The sequence below is a fragment of the Phocoena sinus genome, chromosome 6, assembly GCF_008692025.1.
Source record: "Phocoena sinus isolate mPhoSin1 chromosome 6, mPhoSin1.pri, whole genome shotgun sequence".
Lineage (NCBI taxonomy): Eukaryota > Metazoa > Chordata > Mammalia > Artiodactyla > Phocoenidae > Phocoena > Phocoena sinus.
Genome location: NC_045768.1, coordinates 114,177,408 through 114,190,346, shown reverse-complemented (window position 1 = coordinate 114,190,346; position 12,939 = coordinate 114,177,408). Strand labels below are relative to the sequence as shown.

Below are 12,939 nucleotides of genomic sequence, written 5' to 3'. Positions count from 1 at the left end.
CTGCATGTTTTGCTGTGACATGGCTTTGTCTAAGATTGCACAATGCTGTTCCCTGATACAGGGGACTTCTGAGACTCAGTCTCCTGCATGACCTGATGTGGAAATCCTATAGGGGGTTAAGGCATATCTTTTACATTACTATTTTAAGTAGACTAGGCAGACATGGATAGATGGATAGATAGATGAATGGATAGATGGATAGATAGATAGGTAGGTAGGTATAAAAGTAGGAACCAAATATCTCCTTTATCCACAAGAAAGTTTGTGTGAACAAATCTATGGAGTAGGTTATCTCTTCAGGTGCTTTATGTACAATAATACTAAAACCTTGGGCCAAAAATTCTGAAGGCATTCCTGGTGGAATGGATTAAGACTGCTTTGGTCTTGCATTTTGGATTCTGTTTGAGTTCATGCAACTCTTCTTTCATCGTGTTTTATCCATTGTCATCACCTACACAGGTGATATGACTTATTAACGTCTCCTGTGATCTGTGTTGGAAAATCATAAACTAAGCATCACCTGAAAATTTAAAACACTGGGGAGAAATTGCATAGTTTAGTTTCTGAGTATGTGTGTGTTTGAAAATTGAAAGCTCTCAACACACCAACTAAGAAGGAGTATTTGGGTGAGGAGGGAAGAGAGAAACTCCTTCAGCCCCTCCACCACCCCTCAGACCCCATACACGCCTGTCTCAGTCGTGTTTGCTGTTTTGCTTCTAGAATATAGTTTTTTTTGTTGTTGTTGTTGTTGTTGTTTTTGCGGTATGTGGGCCTCTCACTGTTGTGGCCTCTCCTGTGGCGGAGCACAGGCTCTGGACACGCAGGCTCAGCGGCCATGGCTCACGGGCCCAGCCGCTCTGCGGCATGTGGGATCTTCCCGGACCGGGGCACAAACCCGCGTCCCCTGCATCGGCAGGTGGACTCCCAACCATTGCACCACCAGGGAAGCCCTAGAATATAGTTTTGATCATGAATTATTTAGTGAAACCAGTCCTCAGCAGCATCATGGGGTAGTCTGACCTCTAGAATGTTCTTAAATGCTTTTTGGTTTAATGTGGCAAAATCATGCCAAGAAGAGCGGGAGACGGAAGGCCTTCCTCGTAAACTGCATGTCCTGGCAGCGTATGAAAAAGTCTGCCCTCGCTGTGTTCACTGAAGTTTCCTATTTTCGATCGGAAGTTCGATCTGGAAGCATTTAAGAAAACAGACTCCTCCGTTCAAACCACAATAATAGCGCTTGCTGAAGACAGATAATTCCTGATAGAGCGATATTTCAAGCAAATCTGTCAATCCAAGGCAAACACGTATATAGTCAGGAGCTATGAAAAACAAGACACCACTAGTCTTCCTCGACCTCTGATAATTCCTCCACAATTATATTCTCCACGACACGGTTGGAATTGCTTCCTTTTTTTCATACAGGACCATTAAAGCACTCTGCCTCAGAGAAATTCCCTGGTGGTCCAGGGAGTCGGCACTTCCACTGCCGTGGTCAGGGTTTGATCCCTAGTCAGGGAACTAGAATACTGCAAGCTGAGATGCGTGGCCAGAAAACAAAAAAATACCCTTGCTCAGAAATCTACACTTGACACGGAGAATTAAATAAAATCCACACGCATGAACGACTGTCCAAGTGACTGCTCACATGAGTTGTCATGAGTTAGAACTTTAGAACAAGCACACACTGACACATTTGTAGTTAAACAATGTCCTGACTTGCCTGACAGAACCAGGTATGATTACGATTCCTTTACTAATAGGCGAATGTTTTCTAACATTTACTTGAAGTTGACCATTGATGCTTCCAGGGGAAAAAACAGAACATGTATTGAATCTTTCACTGTCCTTAAATGACCTGATGGACTATTGCATCCAATACACAGACCTCTCAACTACTCAACCTTAGAGAATGTACATAGGAACTGGCTTCCCTTGTGGCTGTTTTTTTAGCCACTGTTAAATGGAGAGGAGAAAAATTGACATGACTACGATACATCTGAGGCAAGAGATGAATTTTACAGAACTAGGCCGGAGATATTCTCCAAATGCTAAAATGTAAGTAGCCTTTGAAATTCAGAACATACCGGAGCATATGGTTTTCCTGCCCTCTCTCCCCTTCCTGACATGATCACTCGTGCTCTCTCCCCGCTGGCTGGCCTCCCTCCCTCCCTCCCTTTCTTTCCCCATATCCCCCCCTCATTTATTTATATATCTCTTTTTTTCTTCTCTTCACTCTCCTTCTTTTTTCTTATTCATGGGCAAGATATTTTAAAGCCCTAGAAATGAAACTGAAATGCACTAGTGCCTGGTCACAGCCCCCGTAGGGATTAGATGTTTAGATAAGGAAGGAAACAGCCCATTCCCTGCGATGCATTTGTGCAACGGAAACAGGTTTTTCTTGTCACTCCTCTGCTGGGTCTGTCTGATGCGTTTTCCACTCCTATCTTGTCTAGACAGAAGTCAGCTTGCATCACCCATCTTCTCAGACAGCTTTGTGAGTCCATAGCAGTCAGCTTACTCAGAACCCACATGTGTCTGTCATAGTACCTGCTCTGGCCTCCTTTGTTGACGTTCCGACTTTACCCTGATTGCATCCTTCAAAGACCAGTTGGGGGGCGGGCAGAGCCACAGAAGACTCCTTCAACAGCTGTCCGCGCTCAGGTCCTGACTCATACGTCTGCAAACAGCCACAAACTGTATCGCGTTACTTCTATAGCACTGTCTCATGACACGCAAAATCGAAACTCCAAAAACCAACGTGTCTTATGGTTGGGGAACGGTGCATGTAAAAGTGCGGTGCCCTGACTTTCAGTGTGCATCCAGGGCCACCCACCCTCCTAGATCTTGGAGAGTGGAATCTGTGCTTTGGTCCCGTGAGTCACGATGTGAAGTAAATTATAGTTTAAATGTACTGAGGTGCTGGGCAGTAGGAGGGCAACGGTGAGGGTGTTTGAATGCGATTCCAGGTTAAGATTGGAGTAAACAAAAGTGGGTTGGGTAAAGCCTGTGGTTCCCAAACTGTGTGGCAAGGCGCCCTGGGTGCCACACCGTCCGGCAGAGGTGCTGGAGATGCTGGAGATTTTTGACAAACACAGTGACACTTGACATCTCATGGGGACGACTGCCGGCTTGAAACAGTTCCAACGTTACATCACTCTACATTCTCTGCTGTGACGTCATATCTTTGTGAAACTGAGTTTTTGGTGTGTGTGTGATAAAAAGCAAGTCCCACGTGAAAATCAGGTGGACTGTGAAAGCAGGCTGGCTGGGTCCCATCTGATTCCAGGAGGGATTGTGCCCTCCCAGCAGATACACACATCCATTAGTAAGTGATTGTGGTGCGAGCAACTCCCCAGAAAGCAGCTTGGAGGAAACAGACTTGAAAAGAGAAGAAGATGTAAAAACAAAGCAACGCTCTCGTCGGAGGGGTAAGAAAATCAGCACATCCAAGAAGTAAAAATAACAGGTATGAGGGGGGAGGAGAGGAGGGACGTTCAGAAATCAAGGAATGCTTGCGATGAAAAAGCTGGTAGCAGACATGAAAGTTAGGAAATGTCTCTCAAAGTAGGAGAAAAAGACAGAGAAGGGATGTAGAGAGAAAAGGTAAGAAAATTAGCATGTAGAGACCCGCCCCGGTAGACTACTCGTTCATAAGTAGGATTCCAGGAGGAGAGAACAAAGGGGAGAGATTATCAATGAAATTTGTTTTTCATTCCCCAAACGGAAGGATATCAGTTTCCAGATTGAAAGGACCCGCTGAGAGCACAACGTATGAAAACACACTGACAGCAGCGTGCACCGCTGTGAAATCCACAACATCCAGGACGAGGCCATGATTCTCTCCGTGTCCCGGGAGGAAGCACCAGGTCTCAGCAAACTAACAGTATCAGAGTGACCTAGGACTTCTCAGCAGGCTTACTAGGTACACAGACGGCGAAGCAACGCCTTCCAGATTCTGGTGTAAAATGACCTCCAACTCCATAAGGAGATGTGGTCAAGATTTTTCAGAGTTGCAGGGTCTCAGGGATTTTCCTCCACAGCTTGTCTGTAGGGTGTGCTCCCTGCAGCGAGAGAATTCACCAGCCAGAGCAAGATGTGAGGACAGGAACATGACAGCAAATGCAGCCAGAGGCCGGGGTCCCCGGAAGGCATGGCTATACATCGATGTGTGACAAGGACAGACACGGCAAGGCATTCATCCCTGAGAGCTCAGGGCCGCTGCCCATCTCCTGCCCTGACAACAGACGGTTGCGGGTGAGCTGACCCCAGGTCGCATCTCTGCTTGGCCCGGCCTGTCACTGCCTGCCCGGTCGGTTGGGAACCCTGTTACCGCCCACGGAAGTGCTCTGATTTGACCCGGTGCTGAGATCTGGAAGTTGGCCATGTTGACCTTAAAAAGAGGGATTTCGGAGACACAGACACCACCAGTGATTCCTCCGGGCTGTCCAGTTCCTGCCCATGCTTAGCCCCTCCAGGTACCCACCGACCCACCCCCGGGAGCCCCAGATTTCCCAGGAAACCTCGTGGCCTTGCCTACCCCTTACCCCTGAGGGCTTTGGTAAACGTCTGGGGAAGCTGAACTTTTTTCTGACGGTGGGAAGGTGGCCTTTTTTTTTTTAAACATCTTTATTGTAGTATAATTGCTTTACAATGGTGTGTTAGTTTCTGCTGTATAACAAAGTGAATCAGCTATATGCATACGTATATCCCCTCTGTCTTGCGTCTCCCTCCCACTCTCCCTATCCCACCCCTCTAGGTGGTCACAAAGCACCGAGCTTATCTCCCTGTGCTACGCGGCTGCTTCCCACTAGCTATCCATTTTACATATGGTAGTGTATATATGTCAGTGCTAATCTCTCACTTCATCCCAGCTTACCCTTCCCCCTCCCCGTGTCCTCAAGTCCATTCTCTACATCTGCGTCTTTATTCCTGTCCTACCCCTAGGTTCTTCAGAACCATTTTTTTTTCCTTTTTGGATTCCATATATATGTGTTAGCATACGGTATTTGTTTTTCTCTTTCTGACTTACTTCACTCTGTATGACAGACTCTAGGTCCATCCACCTCATTACAAATAGCTCAATTTCGTTTCTTTTTATGGCTGAGTAATATTCCATTGTATATATGTGCCACATCTTCTTTATCCATTCATCTGTCAGTGGACACTTAGGTTGCTTCCATGTCCTGGCTATTGTAAATAGAGCTGCAATGAACATTGAGGTGCATGTGTCTTTTAGAATTATGGTTTTCTCATGATATATGCCCAGTAGTGGGATTGCTGGGTTGTATGGTAATTCCATTTTTAGTTTTATAAGGAGCCTGCATACTGTTCTCCACAGTGGCTGTATCAATTTACATTCCCACCAACAGTGCAAGAGAGTTCCCTCTTCTCCACACTCTCTCCAGCATTTATTGCTTGTAGATTTTTTGATGATGGCCGTTCTGACTGGTGCGAGGTGATATCTCATTGTAGTTGTGATTTGCATTTCTCTAATGATTAGTGATGTTGAGTATCCTTTCATGTGTTTGTTGGCAATCTGTATATCTTCTTTGGAGAAATGTCTGTTTAGGTCTTCTGCCCATTTTTGGATTGGGTTGTTTGTTTATTTGATATTGAGCTGCATGAGCTGCTTGTATATTTTGGAGATTAATCCTTTGTCAGTTGCTTCATTTGCAAATATTTTCTCCCATTCTGAGGGTTGTCTTTTCATCTTGTTTATGTTTTCTTTTGCTGTGCAAAATCTTTTAAGTTTCATTAAGTCCCATTTGTTCATTTTTGGTTTTATTTCCATTTCTCTAGGAGATGGGCCAAAAAGGACCTTGCTGTGATACATGTCATAGAGTGTTCTTCCTATGTTTTCCTCTAAGAGTTTTATAGTGTCCGGCCTTACATTTAGGTCTTTTATCCATTTTGAGTTTATTTTTGTGTATGGTGTTAGGGAGTGTTCTAATTTCATTCTTTTACATGTAGCTGTCCAGTTTTCCCAGCACCACTTATTGAAGAGGCTGTAGGTGGCCTTTTCTTTACACAACAAGATAAACGCTTGTTAGCATTTAAAAACTTAGTGAAGTAAGTCAGACAGAAAAAGACAAATATCATAGGATATCACTTATACATGGAATCTAAAGAAATGGTACAAATGAACCTATTTACAAAACAGAAATAGAGTCACAGATGTAGAAAACTTATGGTTACCAGGGGGTAAAAGGGGAAGGGATAATATGGGAGATTGGGATTGACATATACACACTACTATGTGTAAAATAGTTGACTGATAAGGACCTACTGTATAGCACAGGGAACTCTACTCAGTACTCTGTAATGGCCTATGTGGGAAAAGAATCTAAAAAAGAGTGGAGATTATATATATATATATATATATATATATATATATATATATATATGTATCACTTGCTGTACAGCAGAAACTAATACAACATTGTAAATCAACTATGCTCTAATAAAAATTAAAATAAAACTAAAGAATACATTTTTGAAGGATACATACATATGTGGTAAACATATAAGGAAAATCTAAGGAGTGATTATCTCTAAAGGGGAAGGAAGATTCAGCTGGGGAGGGCATATGGGGCATTCTGCAGTATTGATCATCTTTTATTACTTAGACTTATTGATGGGTATGCAGGGTTTCATTTCATTGTTACTCCTTAAACTGTGCATTTTTATTAAAAATTTTTTTATTGAAGCATAGTTGATTTATAATGTGTTTATTTCTGCTGTCCAGCAAAGTGAATCAGTTATACATATGTATAGTCTTTTTCATATCCTTTTCCATTATGGTTCATCTCAGCATATTGAATATTGTTCCCTGTGCTCTACAGTAGGACCTTGTTGTTTATCCATCCTATATGTACTAGTTCACATCTGCTAACCCCAAACTCCCAATCCATCCCTTCCCCAGCCCCCTCCTCTTTGGCAACCACAAGTGTGTTCTCTATGTCCGTGAGTCTTAAACTGTGTACTTTAAATATCGTTCTCTATATATGATACAGTTTGAAGTTTTAAAAAATCCTTTATAAAACCTTGTACAAGGCTTACAGTTACCCACACTGAATCTCATCTTGCTGATTTTAGCCCAGAGTCCTTTTTATTAGTTGCGTTAGCCAAACCATGTGGTTTGGAAGGTAAAAGCTGGATTTTTTTTTTTTTTAAGTTAGGCTGGCCCCCAAAGGGGGTAAAAAAAACCTGTGAGGGAAGACATTTATGAACGTGTTCCCTCGTTACCCAGAGGACTTAGTAATATTATCCTTGCTGCGTCATCATTTTATGTTTCTGCAAACAAAATGGTTTTGTTTGTGTTTAACCAAGAGTTCAGCATGTCCAAGAACTTGAGTGAAATTTGGGGTTAACCTCTGAGAGAGAGTTATGTGATTAAGTAATTTTTAGGCAACTTTAGAAAGCAGAATTTACCATCAGCAAAAATGGTTTCCAGTTTACTAAGTTATTATATGCCCTCAAATCAAAAGTCACCAGTTAGGAAAATTGGATTAAAAAGGATTGTACTTAGAGTTATTAATAACTTTAAATTTTTGCATTTTTTAAAGGACATTTTTTAAATAAAAATAAGTGAGCCTCTATTTCCCTTTATTTGAGACAAGCAGTCACTTCCTGATTCCCATCCCTCACCAAAAGGTACTTCATAGAAATCTTAAGGTCTTTGTCCGAATAAGATGTTACTAGATGAAAATTCAGTGCTGCAGCTGGGCTCATCTCCTGTCCTGCTGGCTTTCTTCATCCCTGTAATGTCAGAGCCATCCCAGCTGAGACGCTCCTTTCTCTCAGCAAAATGTGAGCCTCTTGTCACTTTCGGATGAAATTTTCCAAGAGAATCAAAGCTGAACAACTTTTAGGGCATTGGACTAATGTTTTATCTAGTAAAAGTCCCTGAGACATAGCAATGTCCGAAGATCACCGAAAGAACTCGCCAGTGCTTTTTTATTCTTATTTTTTCTTCCATATGTAGACTGTCCAGTCGGTCATCAGCTCTGTGCATGAATCTGCCTCATTTTATGCAATAGAAGCGTTGCTGAAAACTCATAGAAAATGAAGTTAGTTCAGTCAGATTCGAAACATGCAATCTTTTCCTTCTCAAAAGGGCCCTCTGGAGGAGAAGGGGCCACCGTATAAACAAGCTCAGGTTTTCTTAAAATGGCATAACTCAAAAAAAAAAATCAAAATTGTAGATAACGCAAGAAGACACTCTAAGAGTTGGCTAGATCATCACTCCAAAGCCACGTTCTGTTATCCCTGCTGGATAAGATTTTATCCTGATTTAAAATGTAGGTTCAGGGCACAGAATTGTGTTAACTGTAAACACTGTTTACGGGGAAAGTGTTCTCAGGCATTGAGAGCAATGGCGTTTCTCTGTGTCTCCAGAAAGTCCATCTTTCCAGGCTGAGAGAAGACCGTTCATGTGCATCAGCCCTGGGAGGACAGTGCAGGGAGGGAGAGGTCAGCCACGGCAGCTGACGACCCCAGGCTCCCAACAGCGTCCTCTAAGGTGGAGCCCATCTCCCAGAGGACAGCCAGGATGGGAGGGGGGTGGTTTTCCCCAAATCTCTACAGACTGGGCTGTTCATTTCTTGTCCCACCGTCATGGCCACGTGACAGTGTCCTTTGGACTGGGCTTGTATCCTTCCAGTGTATCTCATATATTGGAGGACACACAGCCCACCTACTTGGGCAGATGGGTTTCTAGTGAGTTACTTGGGTAGTGAGAGTAATTGAAGCGTTCAGATCCAGGAAACTCCTTGTTTCCCATCTTAAATCTTTTATTACTTCATTTCACATTGGGTTTCTCATGTCCTGGACCAGGAAAAAATGCAGAACAGCTAAGAGGCCTTGTGCTGTCGGAAGAAGGAGCTTGTGGGGGACGGGGTGTGACTGTCAGCATTTTGGCCTCAACATTAACCATGACCTTGAGAGGATCCCTTTGGACCTTGGACCTCACTTGAAGAAATGAGCAACTTGGGCTCGTCCACATACAGTCCTTTACAGCTGTAATATCCTGTGCTTTATTGACCCTCCTCTGGTTAAGGACACTTCTAACTCATCTCGTAACCATATGTATTCAATTTAAAATTCCCAGTCCCCGTTGCCTTTCCAGATACATCTCACTTTCCCAGTGATTCATCTTATGTGAAGCTCTGACTTGAATTATTTCCACACTTCATTCCTCTTTGATTGAGAAGCCTCGAACTGCGTGCAGTACACTCAGAAACACACAGGGTACCTTCCTTCACGCCCTCTGTCATCCTGTCATTTTCCTTCTCTTCAGGGAGCCTTTTTATCAATAATCGTGTTCTTTAAATGTATTCAAGCCTTGGGACTTCCCTGGTGGTGCAGTGGTTAAGAATCCACTTGCCAATGCAGGGGACACACGTTCTAGCCCTGGTCTGGGAAGATCCCACATGCCCCAGAGCAACCAAGCCCGTGTGCCACAACTACTGAGCCTGTGCTCTAGAGCCTGTGAGCCACAACTACTGAGCCCGTGTGCCTGAACTACCGAAGCCTGCGTGGCTAGAGCCCGTGCTCCACAACAAGAGAGGCCACCACAATGAGAAGCTTGCACGCCGCAACGAAGAGTAGCCCCTGCTCACCACGACTAGAGAAAGCCCGCGCACAGCAACGAAGACCCAACACAGCCAAAAATTTTTTTAAAATTAAAAAAAAAAAAATGTATCCGATGCCTTTACCTGCAAACTCTTTTCTTAATATGCCAAACACCTCAGCAGGGTTCCTTGATGTTTTTCGAGCCAGGAACTCTGGTGGGTCCGACAGCGCGGTGTTTTTAAACTGTGGATCATGACCCATGGAAGTGGGTGGCAACCACCACTAGTTTATAATAAAATAGAAGAGAAAATGCGTGGTAACCAGAATTTTCCCACTATTTCTAGCACAGGAAGTCTTCAAGGATACCATTCTTTCAAAAAGAGAAAATATTTTTGTTTGTTTGAAACAAGGCAACACATTATTAAGAACTCAGCCTATCTTGTAATTGAAATCAATGCCCACGAGCTCTCTTGGGACATAAAGGAAGACTCACTTTCATTTTATTTATCGTTTAATTGGTTCACCTTTGCGTTTATTACTTTTATTGGTATTTAAAAATGGACATGTAATTTTAATAGTTAAAAATGTTTGTATTAGAAGGTAGGACTTTTACCCACGGTGAGCATTTTGCCCTCCCAGTGTTTCAAACATAACATATGTTTGAGGGCAAGTTTGCTAATTTTCATTACTGATGTTTGACTCCAGGGGAGACGCATTCCTCTAAATTCTGAAAAGCTTGCCCTCAGGGCTGTTAGAGAAGGAGCTTGGAAGAGAAGTTGCCCACATCCTGGTTCTTGAAAGCATGGCCGCCCAGACATCGGTGGCTCCAGGTGGTGACCACCCGTGTCCCTAATCCTGAGGGCCAGCCGCTGAGCTTAGCCCCCAGTGGGGCACCAGACTTGGCCCACCCAGGTGGGCTCACTCCACGGGCTGTGGCTGGCCTCCAGGTTGGCAGGGATGAGCCGGTGGTCTCAGTTGTGGTGGCCCATCTCTGCTCAGGGGCCCCTTTGTCCAGCCCCATGGCCTCCATCCCTGAGGGGTTCAGCCAGGCTCCTAGAGATGGAGCAGAACCAGAGGGGACCTGAGGCTTTGGCTCAGAACAGACATCACTCCCACCGCTTCCATGGTTAAAACAGCCGTCAGGCCAGCCGGAACCCCAGGGCTAGGGAAGGGGATGGGGCTGCAGAGTCCCATTGCAGTAGGGCCTGGATGCAGGAGGGGATAACTGCAGCCATTCCTGCAAAAAATCTATGGTACAGAGTCTCACGTGGCCCACATAATGCGTGAATAATCAACAGGCTCTGTGGGAATCAGAAGTATATGACTTTTTTTTTTTTAATTAATTAATTAATTTATTTTTGGCTGTGTTGGGTCTTCGTTCTGTGCAAGGGCTTTCTCTAGTTGCGGCGAGCAGGGGCCACTCTTCATCGCGGTGCGCGGGCCTCTCACTGCTGTGGCCTCTCTTGTTGCAGAGCACAGGCTCCAGACGCGCAGGCTCAGTAGTTGTGGCTCACAGGCCTAGTTGCTCCGCGGCATGTGGGATCTTCCCAGACCAGGGCTTGAACCCGTGTCCCCTGCATTGGCAGGCGGATTCTTAACCACTGTGCCACTAGGGAAGCCCCTAGTGTATATGACTTTTCTTAACATTTACCAACACAATCATCTTGTGTTACTTGTACAATATAGAGAATCATTGAATTTAAAAATAGTTAATGCACTCCCATAATAATACATACGTACATACATACATTAATTCATTAATTAGAAGTAGCTAATACACTCTAGATCGAGCTTCTTCTTAATGGAACAGCTAACAGTTCCTGACGACAAGCATTTAGCACGCACCAGGCAGCACCCTAAGAACAGTGTGTATCATGTCACAAGAATAGATGGTCGTGTGGAGCGTGGAGTCTGGAGCCCATCTTGGTTCAAGTTGCCACTCATGAGCTGCGTGACTTTGGGTAAATCAATTAGCCTTACTGTGCTTCAGCTTTCCTGTCTGTAAGACAGGCTAAGCGTAGTAAATGTAACTCATAAGGTTGACATGAGGGTTAAATCTAAATTCATCTATATTCAGTGCTGGTAGTGTTACCTAGTGCCTGAGAAGGGCTTACGTAACTGTCAGCTGTTGTCATGGTTACCATGATCACCCCTCACGGTGACCCTGTGACGGTTGATTTATGAGTCATGATTCGTACAAATCCTAAAAGGTAGGTTCTGTTATTATCTCCATCTTCTAGGTAAGGGCTCTGAAGTTCGGGGAGGTGGACCAAAGTCACAAAAGCCCCATGGGGCAGCGCCATCATTCAGGCCCCGGCAGCTGGTCCCAGAGTCCGGGCTTTGCATGCTACAGAACATGGCCGCACTGTGTAACAGTAGTTTCCAGAATAGTTGTCTGCAGTCAAACATTTCCATGTTATGTTCTTTTTTTCCCATTGTCAGCTTTCCAGAGAAGCTTGATTTTCTCCACCAGTGGCTTTTCAGTTGAACAGCTAGCTACGTTGTAGTTGAAAGGCCTTCCATGACCATCAACCAAACTAGGCAGGAGCTGGCATCTTCCACGTGCCTAGCACAGAGGCACACACTTTGCGAACTTCTTGTGTCCTCTACACAGATACACTCGTGAGGTATATGTTATCCCTGTTTTATAGGTGAGGAAACCAAGGCTGATGAAAAATCACAAAGAATGAGTCCTACTCCAAAGCTTTTGCCAACAGCTTCATTAAATGTCAAGAGATTCTCTTGTGACGACTTCGTAAAGTGACCCTGTAATAATTGTTACTGAATTTGCTTGTTTTAGAAAGGCAGAGGGTCTGGCTTCTTTGGACCAACTTTATGGTTACCCTCTGATGAGTTACTCTGTTCTCTTCCTTCCAGAGGAGATCTGCACCCTCGTTATAGCAGAGACGTTCCCCGAGGACGCTGGGATCTTCACGTGCTCGGCGAGCAATGATTACGGGTCAGCGACCAGCACTGCCCAGCTGGTGGTCACCTCAGGTATGCGAGGAGCGAAGGGTTGACGGGTCCCCGCGGCAGAAAGGACCCACCTGGAGGACTGCTCAGCTTCCAGGAATGCTTTGCCCCGGGGGTCATCCTTACAACCAGGGTTTCATCACCGAAACAAAAGGCTGGGGTGGGAGAGGGGGAGGGGAAGCGGAGATGAAAACACAAAGGTGATGGTGGTGTAGTAGCGAAACACACGTGGGGCTCTTCCTTCAGTCTTGGGATCTTGGTCTTGGAAACAATGCGATGGCTGCCCAAGGGCCTCCTGCTGGCCCGGAACTATGCCCACACCAGTGTCCACGGGGTCTGGAGATACTGGCGCAAATCAGTCACTGTTTAACCCACTAGATAAACCTAGAGAAG

The 12,939-nt window shown here is 44.7% G+C and overlaps 1 protein-coding gene across 1 annotated transcript in view; it reads left to right on the top strand.

The window, feature by feature from the left end:
* Window positions 1–12,939, top strand: part of PALLD (palladin, cytoskeletal associated protein) — a 385,145-nt gene that overhangs the window by 177,365 nt on the left and 194,841 nt on the right. Inside the window, 1 exon segment of the mRNA XM_032634913.1 lies at window positions 12,451–12,570. Within this exon segment, the coding sequence (XP_032490804.1) occupies window positions 12,451–12,570 (120 nt within the window).